The sequence below is a fragment of the Varanus komodoensis genome, unplaced genomic scaffold (assembly GCF_004798865.1).
Source record: "Varanus komodoensis strain SLA01 unplaced genomic scaffold, ASM479886v1 scaffold7_1, whole genome shotgun sequence".
Taxonomy (NCBI): domain Eukaryota; kingdom Metazoa; phylum Chordata; class Lepidosauria; order Squamata; family Varanidae; genus Varanus; species Varanus komodoensis.
The window spans coordinates 14796367-14816689 of record NW_025336479.1 but is presented as its reverse complement, the minus strand read 5'-3'; the positions used below and the strand labels follow the sequence as shown (position 1 = coordinate 14816689).

General features: G+C 40.0%; 1 protein-coding gene across 1 annotated transcript; it reads right to left on the bottom strand.

Moving 5' to 3' along the window:
- Positions 1 to 211: 211 nt before the first annotated feature.
- On the bottom strand, positions 212 to 20062 carry HMMR (hyaluronan mediated motility receptor). The gene is made up of 18 exons (XM_044453818.1): positions 19987 to 20062; positions 17667 to 17765; positions 16515 to 16600; positions 15805 to 15885; positions 14968 to 15156; positions 13254 to 13334; positions 12783 to 12883; positions 11011 to 11082; positions 10164 to 10345; positions 9401 to 9519; positions 8462 to 8676; positions 8136 to 8252; positions 4041 to 4199; positions 3270 to 3416; positions 3022 to 3121; positions 2377 to 2553; positions 523 to 685; positions 212 to 395 (listed from the first exon to the last, which is right to left on the bottom strand). Exons 1-18 carry the CDS (start codon positions 20030 to 20032, stop codon positions 331 to 333), a joined length of 2199 nt encoding a protein of 732 aa, XP_044309753.1. The 5' UTR covers positions 20033 to 20062; the 3' UTR covers positions 212 to 330.
- Between the last annotated feature and the right edge of the window lie 261 nt (positions 20063 to 20323).

Below are 20323 nucleotides of genomic sequence, written 5' to 3'. Positions count from 1 at the left end.
ATTTAAGGCAATCCAGCTTCTACAGTTCATATCTCAGCCCAACCCACCTCCCAGTGCTCTTGTGAGGATAAGACAGAGAGGGAGGGAGGGAGGTTATGTCAGCTGCCTTGGAGTACTTGCAGGAAAAATCAGCATAATAAATAAAAAATAAAATCAATCACTTCAGACAAAGGGAGAGAATTTTTTAAATAGTTATAATTTGTTGCTTTATTGTTTCAATAGTTATTTAAAAAGAACTTCCCAATCACAACCACATAATTGCATTTTAAAAAACTACAGGTGTACACACAGTTCTGTAGGGCACGCCTGTTATTTTCTAAGTAGAGCCCTTCATACTTCAACATCTGAGTTTATTCCCATTCTGTCGAGACCAGTTTGGTTTTTGTTTCTGTTACCTGTGGTACAATTAAAAATGATATAAGTTGCTTGTAAAAACATTTTATTATTATAGATAACTTAAAAGCTGTTGAAAAGCCCTGCCCAAATCCCTCAAATTTGTGGAATGTATTTACAGACACTCACTTTCTTTAAAAGGTGTTTTGGGGGCAACATTTTCCTTGGCAGAGTGTTGAAAAGCTTTAGAAGGATCAAATCGTTTGATACCCTGAATCGCATTCATTTGCTCCTGGAGATCTCCTCGAGCTTTTTTTTCCTTCGCTATCTGAGCACGCAGCCTTGATACCTCCTAAGAAAAAAGAACATTTCAGTCCATAACAAACTCCAAGTGATGTGAAACATGATACCATGTGACCCAAACCAAGTCAGTGGGTACTTCGACATATACTCCTTATAAATCCAGTATATTTTAAGAGCAAATACACTAGCTTAGTTTGTTGATCATGCATATATGAAAAGTGTTTAGTATAGAGAATTGATCTAAATAATGAGATCTGTTGAAAGGGATTCCTTCCTATGAACTTTTCCCTCTCTCGTCCCACTGCTAGGCACAAGTCTCTTTTATTAGGCAGCAAGGGAGTTCTTGCTTCTATGCAAAAGAGCTAACTCCTGGTTTCTCTCAATGTTTCCTGTCAATATTATGGACAGATATCTAGACTAAAAGTTCATTAAGCCATGTCAGCTTTGATAGAATTCAACACTTAAAAGATTTGATTGCATTATCTGAAGCATGTGTTAATTTTTTTTAAGGACTAAACATTTTCAATTGGCTTCATTTTAAATTGGATTTCTGTATTGCCTTCCCAATATAGAAGCACATATACTGAGTAATTAGAGCATTTGCTTAATTAAAGAATGTTGAACTCCACACCTTAACTGAGAACAATCCAGATCTCATGTTTGCTTCTAGAAGAAAAATTCAATTTTCAAAAGGAGATGAACTACTCAGTCAACCCAGCACGCCCATTTGAAAATGTTATGTGCTAAGATATAAGGTAAGACTGCTACAGAAAGGGAATGATAAGGGAAGATAGACAAGAATTTATATTTTAGTGCAGGGGTGGGCAACTTCAGGAGGTTTGGGGGCCATTTTCCATTTTGAACAGAAATTGAGGGGTGGGGGAAAAAAAATAAAAAACAAAATAGCATGCACAGCTGCTACAGATGTTAAAGGCATCAATCTTAGCTTGCCTGCAAACATAGTTCAACCCTTCTGGCATTTCATGGAGAAACATCTTGGTTAATGGGTTGTACAGAAAACAATCAATAAATAAAAGCCACTCCAGGCATCATTTTGATTCTTAGGAAAATGCAATGCAATATTAATAATTTTAAAAATATCACAAACTGCAGGGTTGGGGGCTCATTGAGAGGTTGCATAGATCACACCTCTGTTTTAGTGCACACCCTATCCATTAAAATGCTTCTAGTCAGGAATAATAGTGGCAAAAGTAGGTTGCAGGATATGTAGAGTTCCTTTCAGAAGCTCTTAGAAGACTGCCAGCCTCCCTCTGCACCCGCCCCCGCCGCCTAGAAAAACCCAAGGCACTAACTGAAAGGTCAATTTCCATTTTATCTTATTTTTCTCCCCTTCTTGTGCCCCTTTGAAGTGACCAACAAATATTGTACATCTTAAACTGGTCTCAGTTGTAGGACTTACAAGCTATACAAGCGTATGTTCAATAGTCTACCTGACTTAGGGTGTCTTTAAATCCCTCATCTGATGTCTTCTTTCTGCAGTCTCAACAGCCACCAAGATCTGGTAAACTCACAGGCTCCATTGACAAGTTCTGACTTTTTAAAAATAATGCTATTTTCTATTAATTCACTGAATTATGTACTCCTGCTTACCAAGGGTGCCCTTTCTCCAGTATGTACATGCCAAACCTATTTTTGGATAGCTCAATTTTGCTTGCAATTTGACAGGCACTTGAATTTGCTGTTAGAAAGATACATACGATCTTCATATAATGCACAAACCTGCTTCAACTGGGTATTCTCTTCTTTCAGCTTCATTACATGTTTGATTTTCTGCTTCTGATTCTGATGGCCCAGCAGCTTAGCATATGCATCACTAATTTTGTTCAGTTCTTCTTGGGCTACACCTTGTTCATTCAGAAGGGCATTCTTTTCAGCCTCATAAGCATCAAGTTGTTTCTGAAACATATAACATGTGATGAACTACAGCTCGCAGTGTTTTTCAAATGCTCTGAGGTTTATCCAAGTAGTGCCTGCTGATAGAAGGCTCTTTGGTGCAAGAGAGGCTTAGCTCAGTGAAATGGAGGGGGCTATTTCCCCTCTTCTCCACACCAGCTCCCAGGTAGTTTGGAAGAGTTCTCTACCCATGGAGAAGGTTTAGGAGAGGTACAGAAGAGGGAAAGCTGTAAGAAATTGTCTACCTCCTTATTTCACTGACTTATGCCTCCACTGGATCAATGTACTTTCTGTCACTGGGGAAACAACTCTGTATTTAAGAGATAACCAATTTAATATACGAACCATCCAACCTGTATTCAGGATGTTAATAGTATTAAAGCAATTTATTTGGAGAAAAGAGCCAACACTCCAGCTTTATTCTGGTGTTTAAAAACATGCATACTACCTAAATGCTAAACATAATCTCACCTGAAATGGTTTTACTTTATTATACAGCTCTTCATATAGGGCATGCCAAGTTTCTATCTGCTCTCTGTAATCTGATTCTACTTTTTCTGCAATAGTTTTCCTAAAATGAAAGAAAACAGAGGAAAGAATTAAATTTAATCTTCCTAAAATCTATAATTATTGTGATGGATCGTGTCAGCTAAAGACAATTCATTTCTGCTTCCAGATATTTTGACCTTGTGCCCCAGTGGAAAACTAGCAACATTCACCTTTCCATCTCAAGTTGCTTGGTTAAGTATTTACTTTGTTCTTCTAGTTTTGCTTGAAGATTAGCAACCTGTACAGCACTTGAATCCTTGATCCTTTTTATTTCTTCATTTTTTAAAGCTATTTTTGCCTCAGCATCCAGGAGCATCCTAAAAGTGTGGGAGAGTAAAAAGTTCTTCTCTAATTTGAAGTACAGGGAGATATTGGCAACATCTAAACTGAAAAAAAGTGCACTGTATGTACTGGGCAAGTTGCTCAGAACAAAAAGTAGCTATTGGTACAAAGCTATGATTGGTGAGACAGAAAAAATTCCTACAGCTGAAAGGAAGCTGGAAGGTTTTTTTTCTTTTTAAACATGAATAGATTGTTCCCTGCATATGCAATTGTACTCAAATACTGAGGAAAGACTGACCCTCCCCACAGACCCCTAGTCAATAGGATACCTCTAATATATACAATGTATATACTGCAAGAGACAACATGAAGGGAGGCAAATTTTACCTATCTTGGTTCTATCAAGAGACACGACCGCTCATCGAGTTGTTTGTAACTGAACAAGTAACTTGTTTTGGCTAAGTAGATTCAAATGAATTTCAAAGTACACTTTGCGGGATGGGTGGCATTAGCAGTTAGAATTACGTTCAGTGGTGAAAGCATAACTTAGCTGTAAATCTAGTCAAAAGTCTCAGCAAAAACATAAGAATATAACCAAGCAGCACCATGGACAGTTATTATCAAGTCTACCAGGAGGTCCTTCCCAGCACTGTCAGTACCTTGCACGGTCTTCTTTGGCCTTTTCTTTAGCCTGCTGTACTCCTTGCATCACCTCAGTCATGTGTTCAGTTGTTTTGCTCATCTCGAGTAGTTTGTCCTGGAGGGTAGTCTTCTCTCGCCTGAGGCATGCAATTTCTTCCCCTACACAAACTTTGTAACTAAGGAGAGAAGCATTTCTGTTGGACTTGATTTGGACTTTGTCTCCACTCCCACTCAACTTCATTCATTTCAGTTTATGTTGCTGCATTTCCTGGCCAAGTCAGAGCTATGAATGCTTTATAACACACTTACGTAAGTCAAGAGGGGCATTTTGGAGTTCTGCCAGGTTAGAAGTGAGTGATAATCATTGTAAGAGTGTTACAATCAGATGCAAGCGGAACTCCTATCTTCATGGTCTTCAATGATTCATCCCTTCTATTTTCTGACCCCATCCCCTATATAAAGGGGAGAAATGGAAGGCTGGTATCCTGGGCAGCTCTCTATTTAGTTCCCTCCCTCACTTCCGCAAGAAAGAGATTAGGTGGTAATGCTAAAATGTAAGGCGAAGCAGCAGTTGGCCATATAGTGCCCCACAGCAGTCTTATTGAAAATGCAAGCAAAGCAACACTGAACCAGGTCAGTGAGAGAGGCAGAAGGCAAAGACAGACAGACACCAACTGCACTGTGGGGATCAACTTAACAACTTCTCTTTTGATACTGTATCATTGTGACTTAATTAACATATTTGTTTGTAACCCACCTTGGAAGAATTTGTATCCTCAAAATATAGATGAGTTAAACAGCATGGCAAAACAGCGCTGAACAGATGGAATTCAATACATACTGCTATGCATGGGAGCTGGGTTAGAACTGCTTCAAAGATTTCAGTGTCTTACTTTCACATGTGCCATAAAGGACTACAGACATCAAAGAATGGCAGACTTGCTCAAGGAAACGCAACAGGCTTATCAGATCTCAGGCTTATCAGAAGTTCTTTCTATTGCCTCTCCTTTGAAAATGAAGCCAGGATGGCATTAACTATCAGAAGCCAGGAGAGACTGCAGATCAACAATTTTCTTTCTCAAGCTGTTGGTCTCCAGATATTCCCATAATTCCCAATTAACATAGCCACTGTCTGGGAGTCGTAGCCCAAATCATCTGGAGGACACCAGCTTGGGAAAATCTTGGTGGAAGGATCGTGCAGCTATCTGTCATTAACTAAACCTTTTTCCCAAAGGAACTTCAGAGACCAAATCCTACTCAGAGCAACCAAACATCAACACAAGATGGATGTGCTGCGGTTAGTCTTGATGAAACTTTAAGCATCATCCATATGTAATATTTGAGCTCAATGTATTGCTTCCCTTCTGCAGGGGTGGGAGACACAATTATATGGTCTGTTCCATGAGACCATATAATGGAATCCAGTGGCTTTCTAGATGCTCTTAGGAAATTTCCAGGGGGTTGAGCTGGCAATCCAGCTGAAGCCCTACTCTCACTGTGGAACAGTTTGATGTGGAAGGCCACCTAAATGCCTTTTTTGGTGCTCTGGAGACTACCCTGCTCCTCAACATTCTGGGGAGCTAGTTAATGAAAGAAGCTAGACCTCAGCTACAGCACCAAAGATACAAGATTTTAACTGAAGATGACTGAGCATGCTCTAGAGCACATAATTGGGCTTATTGCATTGTAGTGCAGGCAGCAAAGAAAGCTTGCATCCTTGAGTAGCTAGCTGTCCACCGGAACTTTTCTGAGTTAGCATTCTCACAAGTAAATGAGGTTCTGGTTCCCTCAAGGGCCTACTGTGATTTTTGCACTGCATTTTGAGGTCAAAATAACGTGTCTTCATGGTGAACTTGCTGCAATAATTACTGACATTCCAGCTGAAGTGTCTGATGTCACCATCTGCACAACTATCTGAGTCAACTTCAGTTGCTGCTGCCCAATGATGTGGACAAGGTGTTGGCAGCAATGTCATCAATGAAGTGTCCTCTTGTTCCTTGCCAATCCCCTACCCCCAACTAATAAAAGTTAGCTGAAAGGGTATAACACGGAGGATCCATGGAGTAATAAATACATTGCAGCATGAAAGGGTAGTCCCTGCTATCCTCAAAGAGGTAGTGGTGTGACCACACCTGAATCCACTGTTCTTGATGACTGGTGCCCAACCCAGATACTCCTTTTTTGGGGAAGTACCTGAGGGTTGTGATACAGCAATTTCAGGCACTCCTGAAAGATACTGTTTATCTAGATCCATTCCAGATTGGGTTTTGACCTGGTTAAGGAGCTGAAACTGCCTTGGTTACCATAATGGATTATCTATATCAGCAGAAGAGCAGGGAGAATAAAACCCTGTTAATTATGCTCCATCTCTGAACAGCTTTTGATACCATTGACCATGCTATTCTGCTCAATCCAGTCCATGGGCTGGACAATGAAAGCACGATGCTGTAGTTGTTCTGGATTTACCTGAGGGATTGATTGGATGACTGTTCCTTGGCAACTAAGCTATAGGGTTACCCAAGTACCACCTTGTCCCCAATGTTGTTCAATGTCAATATATAACCACCAGGAGTGGCTTTTAGAGGATTTGGAGCCAAGCACAATTTATATGCTGATAACACAGAGAGACAGAGCTGTGTAATATCTGAATCAGATGAGTTTGTGCAAGTCCTAGATCAATGCCTAGATTCAGTTATCAACTGAAGCTGAACCTGAACAAGATGGAAATTGTGGGTAAGTGGGTTCCAAATCTAGGAAGTAGACTTCCTGCTGTTCTGGATAGGGTTGCACTCCATCTCCTAGTCTTGGAATAACCATAGAGCCATCACTGTCACTGGACTCCCAAGTGGCCATGGTGGGTTAGAATGCCTATTACCATTTTTGAGTGGTTTGCCAATTATGGCCTACCCTGGATAAGGTGAGGCTGGCCACAGCTGTACAGGCACTTGTAATCTCAAGACTGGATTAGTGCACTGTACTAAATGTGAGGCTGCCCTTAAGGTTGGCCCCAAAAGAAAGAAATTTGGGAAATTAATGATAGAGAAAGCAGTGATAAAGGTCTAGTTTGAGACACAATGAAAGCAGTTGCAAGGGGAGTATTGAGGTGGCATATAATTTAAAAAGAGAGAATTAAACATGTGGAAAATCTGGAAAGGGAGATAAAACAATTGGAGAAAAGAGATAAACAAAAGAAGTTTGTAATATGGCTATTAATGATAAATTAACTTGTGATATTAAAATGAAAAAGGTTATATAGAAAATAATAATTTTGAAGCAATTGAGGGACCATTTATTGCGTATGTGCCAATAAAAGGGAAAGGATTTGAACCATCCCAGGATTTATCGCGCTTTTAGAAGGGGGATGGAGTCTATTGAAAAGCAAATGATTTAGAATGTATCTAATGGTCCTGGTGGTGGGATTCACTTTTTGTTACATTATAATATGATTTTAATTGTATTTAGTGGCATTGTAACTCATTTTTATAAATTTTAATATTTTTCAAAAAAATTAATTAATGGCCCTGATGTTGGAGCTAGTACAGAATGAAACAACTCAGCTGACATCAGGAGCTGTCCCTTTTCACCACACATTTCCTTGGCTGACGGAACTACACTGGCTGCCTATTTGCTGCCAGGCTGTTTCAGGCTTTGTGACTAGTTTACAAAGCCCAAGCAACTGGGACTAGGTAGCTTTAAAGAGCATCTTCTCCCTTCTCAAACTGCCCAATCACTGAGAACATCAGATGGGAACATCAGATGGCATGTGCTTTTGCATGGACTCACAGCCTGACTGGAGTTCAGCTGGAGAAAAGCCTTCACTCTGTGGCTTCATTCCTCTGGAACTCCCTGCCTTCTGCTGTTTCCAGTGCCTCTGAGAAACCTATTTATTTCTGGAACCATTTATCTGTTGACCAGCTATTCTTTTTTACTGATAGCTTGTTTTACCATAGTGTTTTCTTTTTCTTATCATTCATTGCTCTGGAATCTGTTTAGATGCAGATCAATAAATATGCTATAAATAAAGAGTTTCAGAAAGGGGGAGATTCTGATGTGTAACAGTCACATAGAAACGGAAACTGAGTCAACTGTTTTGTACTCAAAGTCTTACATACGTTTCAAACTCAGCAGTGGTCTCTTTTAGTTTACACTGGGTAATGCTGTGCTCTCCTTGCATCTTCACAATATCACTGCTGTGTAATTCAGCCATTTTCTCCAACTCTGCACTTTTCCTATATGGAAAAAGTAACATTAGAAGTGAAGTAATATAAGTTCTAAGAATCCCCAAAATTACTGATAGAACTGAAAGAAATACTAAGTTGCTGAATGGCAGGGCCTTCAAGCATCAGCTCAAGTGCTGCTCTCCATTTAAGAACCACAGAAGGTGCGCTACAGGGCACAGCTGGATGCTGCCATGCAGGGTGGGGGGGCGTGCACAAACCCTTTCAGTTTTTCTTCCAGCCATGCTAGCTCCTCAGCTTGGGATTCATTCTCTTGTTCCAAGCGCTTCAGCAGTTCATCAACTTTGCTTTCTTTGGTGTGCAGTCTCTCCAACTCATCCATGGTTTCTTTCAGTTCTCTGCGCAGAATTTCTCTTTCTTCTGTCATCTCTTCTTGGAATTCAAGCAGCTTCTGATGCTCAGAAGCAAAGGCCTCCTGAAGTAGTATCAAAAACAACAACCATTAGCAATAAATAAATAAAGCAAATAACCATAATCATCTGCTAGGTTATCTTTCACTCATGAATAACTTATTCAGTTGCACAAGCAAAGGATAGTAAAGACTTAACTGCAAGATCACACTGGTTCTCTGTCCAGAGCTGCATCCAAGCATTTTAAAACTTTAAAAGTTTTAGACATGGGTGAAATTTTGGAAACTATTTTGATGACATTTTGAAACCCTAATTTCCAGGGTGGCAATTTAAAAAAAATAATTAATTTTTGAAAAAGTGCTTTTTAAAAAAACCAATTTAAATCAGATTTTTAAATTTAAATTGGATTTTTTAAAATAAAATGCTTTTGAAGAAAAATCTATCTAAAGATAGATTTTGTTTAAGATACATTATAGTTCAAAGGTTATTCCTAATGAAATAAACATTAGTTAACAATTCTATACATATTTACTCAGAAGTAAGCCCCCAAATTACTCTGTAGTAGGTGCATAAGGTTCTTGCTTCAGCCAGATTTAATGTATCCTGAGTTATTTGAGGAAGATTGAAGAGGTCAACCCCAAATCATGTCTCCTTTGCTATAGCTGTCAAGAATGGAATAGATTAGGAAGTTTGAAAGCAAAATGACCAAGATCTGTAGCACATTCATTGACACTCTTTCATTCTTTGATACAAATAGCTAAAATAGCGAATCTGTACTATTTCATTCACCTTCCAGGCTTCCTTCTGCTTTTGGTGTTCCTGTTCTTCTAGATTCAGTTTCTCTTTCAGGCTTTTTATTTCAGCATTTAGAGTTTGTTTCTTTTCTCCATATTCAATGCAACATTTCTCTAAAATATACATACATAGTGTCATACATAGTACTTTAAATACCAAACATTCTTCTCTGACATTTTCATAGCCACCTTCCTAGGAACCTGGATTGTCTCTGTCTTGGAAAGAAGGCACATTTAACAAGCCATTTGACTGCTTTTATTCCAGCCACAAGTCATTCCATAACAAAAATACCTTATTCTAACTCACATAGAAAATATATTCAAATTCCACCTCAAATTACTCCACTTCAGCACTTCATTTGTTTTCTGCAATAACAATTTAAAGAACAAATTATTTCTTTGGGAGCTTTTTGTTACTTTTTGTCAGGGGGGTTGCTGCTTTGATGACTTTCTGCTTCCTTGAATTGAAAATGACCTAACACACAGTAATGTTCATAAGCCAAATATAATTATTAAAAAAACAAAACAGTATGTCAGTATAGCATTTTTGTCCCTATACAAATGGGAGAGGTTTCACTTGGCAGACTAGTCTTTGAAGTATGCAGGCAAACAGTATTTTATGTGTTACAGGAGAGAAAGGAATACACCTTAGCAGAGATCAGCTATATTTTAAAGGTTAACAGAAGGAAGTAAAACCAAGTGATATCTATTTTGAAAAAAAAGCATATTTGGCCAAAGCACATAATACTTTCAATCACCTTTTTGCTGCTTACACATCTGGCACTTCTCCCACAGCTCTTCAATTTGTGTTGACAGCATTGATTCTTTCTGTTGAAGAGTAGTTTGCAATGTTTCAATGTCTTTATTCTTGGCTTCTATTATTTCCTCTAATTGGGCAACTTCCTGCTTGTATTTATCTTCAACTTGTTCTGCAACAAGGCTGTTGGGCAGAAACAGACACCATCTTTGTCACTGTAGTTTATGATAGGTTTGCTTAGGCTGTACATTTCATTAACTTCTGTTAGCTTTCCAAAGCGTTGAAGCAGCCCTTATTCCTGGCATCACCACCAGTAAAGTAGTAATCTATGGCCACAAGCAATAAGCAGATCACAACAGCTTCCCTATAAAACAAGCCTAGCCTTTTTCACTTCCAGTTAGAGCTCAAGATTATATTTGGTAAACTACTCCCAGTACATGTCTACCATAGATCTTCAGGTAGGATAGGCAGACCAGAAATAGCAGCTGCCATAAACTCATGCAAAATGTTTCAAACAATGCAGGAATGAACACATGCAGCTTTCCCAAGAATTTCCCACTCAGTCTTGTTCTTCACCTAGGATGTCTATGTGGTTTTGCAGTTTGTTTTAAAAACCTGCTACTAATGAATTTTGAGCATAAAATTCACTGAGGAGGAAACAGCCAGCAAATATCCAAGCTTAACATTCCAGTGGGAGGATTCGCAGAACACAGTAAGGCATATTGTGTATGAAACTATGTAGTGTGATTGATAAACCATCCTACCCAGATGCACTCCTCAGATCCAAGATTTTGACCAGACAGTGGTTTGTCTCAGTGCTACCTAATTAGAGTTCTATGGACACTAACCCAAGTTCTGCAATATATTCCAAGAGATTTTCTGAGTCACATTTCTCTTCAGCGTGCACCTCAGTTGCTATTCTAAAAGAAAGATTGAGAGAACATAGTATTAGTCTTGGGGAAAGTTTTCAGAAATATTTTTAAGTGTCAAGTTGGCCAGAAAAGAAGGTTGGATTCAGTTATCCCGTTGCCTACAATATGTTGCACATAGACAAAAAATGCACATAATCAGGTATAAATTTAAGAAATGAATATTGCATGAACACTGTTGAGTAGGAACCTCAAGAAGGGACAATCTGCTCTAGCATACAAGGAAATCCAGTTTATTTGGTTTTTGACAAGCTTCAGCGCACATCAGTTTGCCTTACAGGAGTGTTAAAAGGTTTGAATAGCTACCACAATCTTGTATCTTAAGTGTTAGCTCCCCCACCTGTCCCACAAGTTTCCAACCTGCTGAGCAGCCTCTGCTTAACCAAGATGCAAAAATTACAGGGAAATCTTCCCATCTGTCACATCTCACTTTTCGGAAGAGTTCATGAATATGGGTATCTTTTAAAAATAAATGCATGTTACAACATATAAATACATCTTGATACAATTGTCCAAGTCCAGTAACATGTTACAAGGTTGGAAAATATCAGTACTGTTAGTAACATGACCACTGCATCTGATGATGATGATGTTGATGATGACGACGACGACGACGACAAACTCAAACCTTGGCCCACACAAACTTTTAGCAAAGTAATGCATAATCAATTTTGTCCATAAAGGTATCATTCTGATTTACTCACTGCTTAGTGAGTATCTGATTGTTATACAATGCCATATCAAAGAGAACAAACCTAGACACTTATTTTTGTTCAGCTGTCCGAAGCTGCTCTTGTTATCGCCATGGCAAGCAACAAAAGGAAACTAAATGAAACAGATGCCTGCCTCATTACATTCAAGTGAGAGCCAGAAGGGCTCATTCTCACTGTGTGAGGACCTGGGTTCTGTAACCGCACTATGCTTTTCAACAGCCTGCTGATCAATGCGGCATGATATCAATTCAGCGGTCCCTGTCCAGCTCTTATTGGCTTTGGCTCTCCTTAAGGAGGCTGAAGAGTGGCGTAAGAGAGGAGCACCAAGTAGATGGATCATGTTCCCTCCTCTCTCCACAACTGACCTAAAGATTTGGGTACACTGGAACTTGTTAATTTTGAACAGAAATACATTTTAGTGAGCTGGGAGGCTAGGCTGTAAGACTCAACATGAAATGTTTGCCAAGTGACTATATATACAAATCAGTTATATTCCAGCTTCTCATCTCAGCTAAGAATTCTCCTGTATGGAGTTTGCAGTTCTTATTGTCAAATCTCCAGTCAATACATACTATTTTAAAAATGGAGGTAGCTGAAAAAATCATTTGAGAAATAGGCTTTCCTGGGAGATTATATTATAACACATTACTAAGAGAAGATGACTGGGTAACCTGAAAAATAGAGACCTATTGAATTCTCTTTGATCATCCACAGGTGTAGATAACCTGGTCCTTTCCAGATACTTTTCACCTACAACTCCCATAATCCCTGACTATTGGTCAACTAGTTGGGGCTTAGAGGCTTGTAGTCCAAACTATCTGAAAGCACTGCACTGTCTACCCATGAATTAGGAGACACCCCCTAATTCCCCTCTCTTACCTTCCAAGATGTGCTCACATTTGCAAACTGTTACCCCAACTACATTACAGCAAAGTTACTAAGAAAGCTTGATACTAGACAGCTCATGCTTTGGCTTACAATTGTTCTTCCAGCTGTGGTACTTTCTCTTTTGAATGATCCAGTGTTCTTGGGACTGTGTTTGGTTTACTGTGCATATTTTCCTTCTTTATAAGAGCAACCTAAAAACACCCAGAAAGGCATTACAGAAAACATTAGTACATATTCTATTTAAAACATTTGAATGCTATCCTTCAACCTATTTGGGTTTCAGAACAGTGCATATTCATCTTCTAAATTTATATCAAAATGTAAAACATGGCCAAATCATGCAAGCTTCATTTAGCTAGGGAGAAATGTCACAACAAAACATAATCAAGGAGCAAGAAATGCCTGTGACCCATCCAGGATCAGTTAAATTTGTTTAAAAGCCTACCTTACTGAGGGATTCCTAAGGAAAAACTGTGGTTTTAGCATGTCAACTCACACCATCGGTCAAACCGAACACTTCTTACAGTGTGGCAGCCACTGACCGCATTTATGCTAACTTACCTTCTTTGCATTCATCTGTTTCCTGAGTTTCATTAACTCCGCATATAGACTGCTCATCATCTGTGGGCCATCTTCAAAACACTTATTAGAAAAGAGAGTGAGGGGAGAGAGATAAAGGGTTGTTTCAAATTTGTATCTGTTCAAGTCATCTTCAGAAGGCACCCAGAGAGTCCACAGTGAAGAACAAGCTAGCCAAAGATATCTTTATTTCAATGAAAGAGTTACCTCTAATTAGATGTCCCCACAGCATTTGATGAGACCTACCCCCAAACAATGCATATAGGACACATCCTTAAGCATGTGTTTAACTCTCTCCAGTGGAAATCAATGAAATTTAAAAGCACTCTTAATGTATAACAGCTTCTATGCATATCTGTCTGCCATTTAATGTTTAAAGTGCCTGGCCGAGGTAATGGACTGGATGAGGGCCAATAAACTGAAGCTCAATCCAGACAAGACGGAGGTCCTGTTGGTTGGCGGATTGGGCTTCGGGGAGGGTGAATTGAACCTAGTCCTGAATGGGGTTGCACTCCCTCTTAGGGACAAGGTCCGCAACTTGGGAGTGCTCCTCGCCACCGCTGTCACCTGAGCTTCCAGTGAAAGCTCTGGGTCGAGGAGCACTTTCTTTCAGCTTCGGCTGATCCATCAGCTGCACCCCTACCTGGAGAACGACTGCCTGGCGACAGTGACACACGCGTTGGTGACTTCCCGACTTGACTTCTGTAATGCGCTCTACGTGGGGCTGCCCTTGAAGATGGTCCGGATACTTCAATTGGTTCAAAATAGAGCTGCCAGGCTGCTGATGGGGACTGGGCGTTATGTTCACATGACTCCAGTCCTCCGTCAGCTTCACTGGCTTCCCATTGAAGTCCGGGCCCAATTCAAGGTGTTGGTGATGATCTATAAAGCCCTTAACGGCTTGGGTCCTGGTTACCTGAAGGAGTGCTTACGTCCATATATGCCCGCCCACCCCTTGAGATCAGCGGGAGAGGCCCTTCTCCGGGAACCCTCTGTGAAGGAAATTAGGAGGGTAAGTACCCGGAGGAGGGCTTTCTCTGTGGTGGCACCCAATCTATGGAATGCGCTCCCCAGAGAGGTCCACCTGGCGCCATCGTTATTTGTTTTTCGGTGCCAGGCAAAGACCTTTTTATTCAAATGTTATTTTAATTGTTAATATTATTTATTCATTTTATTCTTTGGCCAGGGCGACTTAATTTATATTGTTAATTTATATTATTTTATTGAATTCTATTTATTTATGGTTGTGAGCCGCCCCGAGGCTTCGGCGAATGGGGCGGCATAGAAGTCCCCTAAATAAATAAATAAATAAATAAATAAATAAATAAATAAATAAAGTGGGTGTCTACCAGGATAATACCTGAAATTGTGCAAAAATTCCACAATTTTAAACTTAGTGTTTAAAAGTAGATATGCCACATACAGCCCAGTTGTTACATGTTTATTTGATAGAACCAAGATATTATCATAACCAATCACTCAGTGGACAGTAGGTTCAACAGGAAACTTGGAAAAATACATAATCTATGAACTAGAAGATTCAATTAGCCTATTTATTTATTTATTTCCTTAATCGTGTATAGTTGTGCCTTGATGCCATCTACAAGCCCTCTAACCCTTCAGGCACAAAGCTTTGCTGCCAGAATGGAGGACAAGAAGTCATATGATGTGGATATAAAACCACAATTACATGTACCTTTGTTTTGAGCAATTCATTGGTCTTACTCAACTCCAGAAGCTGCTTTTCCAGGGAAGCAACATTTGCCAAAAGAGAGGTTTTCTCACGAATGACAGCGGACAGTTTTGATTCAGATTTTGCCAGATCTTTCTCAAGACTTTGCAACTTTTTATCCTGCTGACCTCGTTCTCCAATTAGTACCCGAATCTTTAAAAAAGTGCATAAATTAACTGAAAGTGATTACAGAAGGTAGGTCCACATGATCGTTCCATTATTAGTCAAATGTGCATGGCACTATGCTCCCACTGTAAACAAAACAGTTGAATTAACTATTTCTCATTAAACACTAAAAGGAGGAATTGTTTCTTTATTCCTAACATTTATATACCATTTATATTTATACAAATAAATAAACATTTATATACCACCTTTCATCATCAATGATTTCAAAGAAGTTTACAAAAAACAAATAAAAGCACTAGAACTTCCCCAACTTGTTCCTCTCCAAATGTTCTGGACTTCAGGTCCAAGTATTCCTTACCATTAGCCAAGTTGTGAAGGCTGATAGGTGTTGAAGTCCCAAAAACCTGGAGGGTACAAGGTTGGAGAAAGCTGCACTAGAACACATCGACAATTCTTGCACTAATACTACAAGGACTTATAGTCATGACTTTTCCTTAAATTTACTGTCTAATATCTAATGAAAAATCAAATAATGGGTTTCCATCAATTGAGAATATATTTCAACAGGTTTTAGAACTGACAGACAAAAGTTGAAGATCATTTTTTTCAGTTATTCTAACAGAATTAAATTTTGGAGTTTACAAGCCACTTAAAAAATGGTCATGCTCGTACCTCTTTTTCTAACTCCTTTTGTTTTCTCAAGCCTTTTACGATAGCCTGATCTTCTTTAGACTTCGTTCCAAAACTGTTTGACTTCAAATACAAGAGGTACAGAAACAAGATTAAAACATTTGAAGTCTGCTTCGCAAGATTGCCAACAGCTATGAACAGAAGATTTTTTTTAAGGCACATTTTATGGGCAGCGTTTAAAGGCATACAAATGCAGCTTTTCTGGCAGAAGAATGACAAACAGTGGAAACTAATCAACATAGATGCTCATGAATATCTAAATCTCACCGCAGTGTAAGGTTTGGCAAAAACTCACTAAAGAATAATTCTGCAAGATTTAAATAGACCATTCACTGTAATCACATTAACTGTTGGAGATCCAGGATATTTTTCCTACTCATATAACTGCAACTGAGGCTACAATCTTGTACTCATTTACCTGGGAATATGTCCTGTTGAATTCAGTAACTGATTCTTAGTTGGCTTGCATAGCTTTGCATTGTTAGTCATATAGTGTTGTGCCAAATTTTGCCTTCCCAGGTTTACATAGTGATGAATAGTCAATATTTAGGTGTCATTTATTATTTTTAATCATGGTACAAAATAGTTTAAGCAAAATATTTTATTTATATTTTACCCAACTTAGAATTGTTTTTTTAAATGAAAACAAAATACTCAGAAAAGACAGTGAATAAGCATAACATCAATCCTACCCTTGGGCCGAGAGACTGGAATTTTCTTCCAGTTGGTGGGGAAGGTGGCTTCGTGCTGTTTGGATTCTGCTGACCTCCTGCATCTCCTATGAAGGAACCAGAGTAAGCGATTTAGGATTTAATTGTGCGAGAAAATACTTTCACCAGAGTACATTTCCAATTTATTTATTCAGCATACATAGATAGAATATATAGGCATACTCTGTGGGGTGAGTACCTTGATCTTTGTGGACAAAATGAAATAGACAACATGGCACATTTTGCATTTGACATATAATATCATATAATAATATAATACAGACTTTATTTATAATATTACGGCTAGATTAGCCCACCTTATAGAAGCCAAAAAGTGTGTTATCTTGTCTCAGATAAAGACCAGGCACAGCATACATAAGAGAACATTACACTAAATCTAATGAAAAACACAGAACTAAGGTGATGACAGAGAATAATCTCCCAAAGGAACAGCAGCATAGATATAGTTCTGGTCCTTTTCAATGTATTTTACTTCCATATCTACTTTCTGCAGACTAAGGAGTTGTAATGACTTTTGGCTAATGCACGTTAATGTTTAAATTAGGAAAAACAATCCATTAAGACATTCATGAACATCACAAAAAGACTTCGATAGACTTGTTTTAGTCATTCAAGCTTAACTGATTCATAGTTGCAATAGAATCTAAGTTTGTTCAGTAGAAATTTAGAGTTATGAGTTTCAGATATATTAGGTTTTTGAACACTTGATTCAAATCCAATTTGTTCAGACGTTGGGAGTTTCAGTTTCAAGCCTCTTCAAACAGGGTCATTAAAAACTACTTTGAGGATATTTTTAACAGCAGCTGATTTCTGTGATCAGTCCCTTGTGCTTACTTGGAATTACAGTCCACTTTGTTCAAGAGGACTTGTTTTCATTTTAAGTACACATAGGCTTGCAGCCCAAGTCAGGAGGAGTCATAATAAGATGGCTATATTTACACCCAAAAATTGCACGTGGTCAGTAAGACAATGAAGGACAAGAAGGAAACCTCTTAACATATGAAAGTAAAGTACAGATCAGAAGTTTGTTAATGTAAAGGATGACACACAGGCAGCAAGCAACTCCCAATTAAGCACTTCCATGCAACAGCCATTTATGATTTGATTACTTACCTGTCTGCATGCTGAACCGCTGAGACTTGTCAAAGGACACATGTCCTTTTGAAGGGTCTGAAGGTGGGATATCATAAGAGCCTGGTGGGGGGGCACAAGCTGGAAGGGGTGGGTGTGGGTGAACATTAATCAAAGTCAGAGTCCTAATTCCAATAACTTTTTTTTAAAAAGTTTTCCCACTATTTCAGTTGTAGCAAAGCCTTCATAAATCCTTATATTGTACACAACCTTTACACTGTGTGTCATTTCCTTTATTTCGGATCTCATGTTCCCACTGAATCAGAAATTTAGAGAATTTAGAGATTTTCAAATGTCCAGATGAAACAGCCACATCTAGGGATCAGAAAGTAAGAGCACCTGATTCAATCAGTACTACAAGGTATTTATCTATTCAGTACAGTGATACCTCGGCTCATGAACACCTTTGTTCATGACCAAATTGGGTTGCGAATGAAAATTTCATGAACATTTTGACTTAGATTGTGAACTCTGCATTGGGTGGCGGCCAGGATCATGGCCATCTCCTCACCCCCCAAGTGGGGAGATGGCCATGATCACAGTTGCGTCTGTGCAGGGAAGACGTATGTGATCACAGGCATGCTCCTGCAGGAAAGATGGGTGCAATCTCAGCCATCTCCCCACCAGCACGATCACGGCCATCTCCCCAACCCCACCCCCCTGAGTGACTATACAAAAAACAAGTGACTTTAGACAGACTTTTCACCAAAATTGACCCTGCAGCTAAGAGAAAAAGAAGTGAGGGAACCCCTGATAAAGATCTCCCCAATGTCCTTATGGAGGGGGGCTCTCCCTCAAAACAATAACCTCCCCCCCACCTGGGTTAGTGTTCTCCACTGAACTGTACAGTATTTTGTTACTTTGTTGTTCTTTGTCACTTTGTTTCAAATTTTTCTGATAAAAAAGTAGTTACAGAATGGATTAACCTTATTTACATTGAACCTTATGGGGAAATTTGACTTGGGTCACAACCAATTTGGGTCACAACCAGAATCATGGAACGGATTAAGTTCGTGAGCCAAGGTACCACTGTACTAGCAAAAGGATAAGAGTGAATTCTGATTCTTAATGATTCAGGTTTTTAGAAAGAACACTAATACATAAAAAGTAACAAATACCTGACAGTGTTGGAAAGATTTCTAGCAGAGTTCTGGTGCTTATCGATTGCTTAGAAACAGGACAATGTTAAAATGTGCTCCACATGCTGTGGGGTGAGGCAAACTGAGGCCATGCCAAATTACACTAGAAACTGCTTTGGCTTGTTCCAGTTCAACTTGGCTTCAACAATAGAGCATCCGCAGCAAGTGAGGCTTAATGAAACACCATATTGTGGCATCTTAAAAATATAAATATTTTGTGGCATAACTCCCATGGAGTATGTCCTAAGGTCTAAGAACTAGTTAATATAATTGATACTTTGTGTGCACATATGTATCCCAGATAGAGAAACATACACAAACAGAGATCAGAGCCAGTGATGTGAGTTTTCCAGAGAAAGAAGAACTGGAATTTTCCTATGCCCAAAATACTGAATTGTACCATTTCTTTGTAGTAGCTTTCTGTATGTGCCCTGTATTTTTTTTGGGGGGGGCAGGGTGATAACGACAGTCTCCTGCTGTTAAATGCTTTTCCATTACTGATAATGCATTCTTACCATAATGTTCACAATATTGACACTTACTTTCTTCTTCCAGTGTTTTCACTGTAGTGTTGCCACATGTGACCCTGAAAAGTGGGTCTAGGTGTACCTTGCTTACTCCAGCAAAGCAACTCTAATAAATTGCCCAGATAAGAGACTAAAGGAGCAATCCTATGCATGTTCAGGTAGCAAGGGGTCCTACAATTCCCAGTATCCCCCAGCCTGCTTTTCTGCTCCTGTCTAAATTTGCACAGGGATGCATGGTAAGAGATAGAAATGGCCCACTAAATGGCAAACAGAGACCGAGGGGATAGGCGTGAAGAGGCATCAGGGAGCAGGGAGCAAAATCGCTCCCAGAGCAGGCCCGAATAGCAGATACCACCATCGCGAAGAGCCGAGAGGACGCGCCGGTGCCCCGGAGGTCAAGGGCAACGGCTTCTCATGCCATTTTCCCATCAGCCAAGCGGAGGACACGGCCAGGGGCCCTCCTGGCAGCGCCGGGCAGCTGTGGCTTGGGCAGCTGTTCAGGCCCGCAACACCCACCGTCCCGGCCAGGACGGCCGATGGCGAGAGAGGACGGGCGCTGCGGGTCCAGGCACCCGGGCAGCCACGCGAGGGGAGCGCGCAGAGCGAGGGCCACTCGCCCCTGCCCGGCCGACTTACTCAGTGCCTCATTGAAGCGCTTGAGCGGCGCCTTCGGGAACGACATGACTCGCTGCCCCGCACGAACGGGACAAATTCAAACTTTCCCGACGCGCCCGCCCCTTTCACGCGCGCCCAATCCGACGGCTCGTCGGCGGGCGAGGCCGGCCAATCGGAAGCTCGCCTTTGAGCACGCGGGACGCACAAGCGCGGAAGGGGCGCGCACTTCGAGTGCGAATGAGGAGGTGCCTGGAGGGCGCGATATTGGATAACTTGCGCCAGGTGGAAGCTACGCATGGAGCTTAAGGACGATCCTCACGCCTCCTTTTAACAACTCATTCTGCCGGGGGGCACACGA

Bases quoted from the DNA above. Each gene is read 5' to 3' on its own strand.
- HMMR (XM_044453818.1), bottom strand. From the start codon at position 20,032: ATGTCGTTCCCGAAGGCGCCGCTCAAGCGCTTCAATGAGGCACTGA. The intron at 13,335-14,967 runs GTACATGTAATT...TTTTCTAATAAG, and splicing joins ATGAATTGCTCAAAACAAAG to TGTTTTGAAGATGGCCCACA. The intron at 8,253-8,461 runs GTTTGTGCACGC...TTTTCCATATAG, and splicing joins CTGGAAGAAAAACTGAAAGG to GAAAAGTGCAGAGTTGGAGA.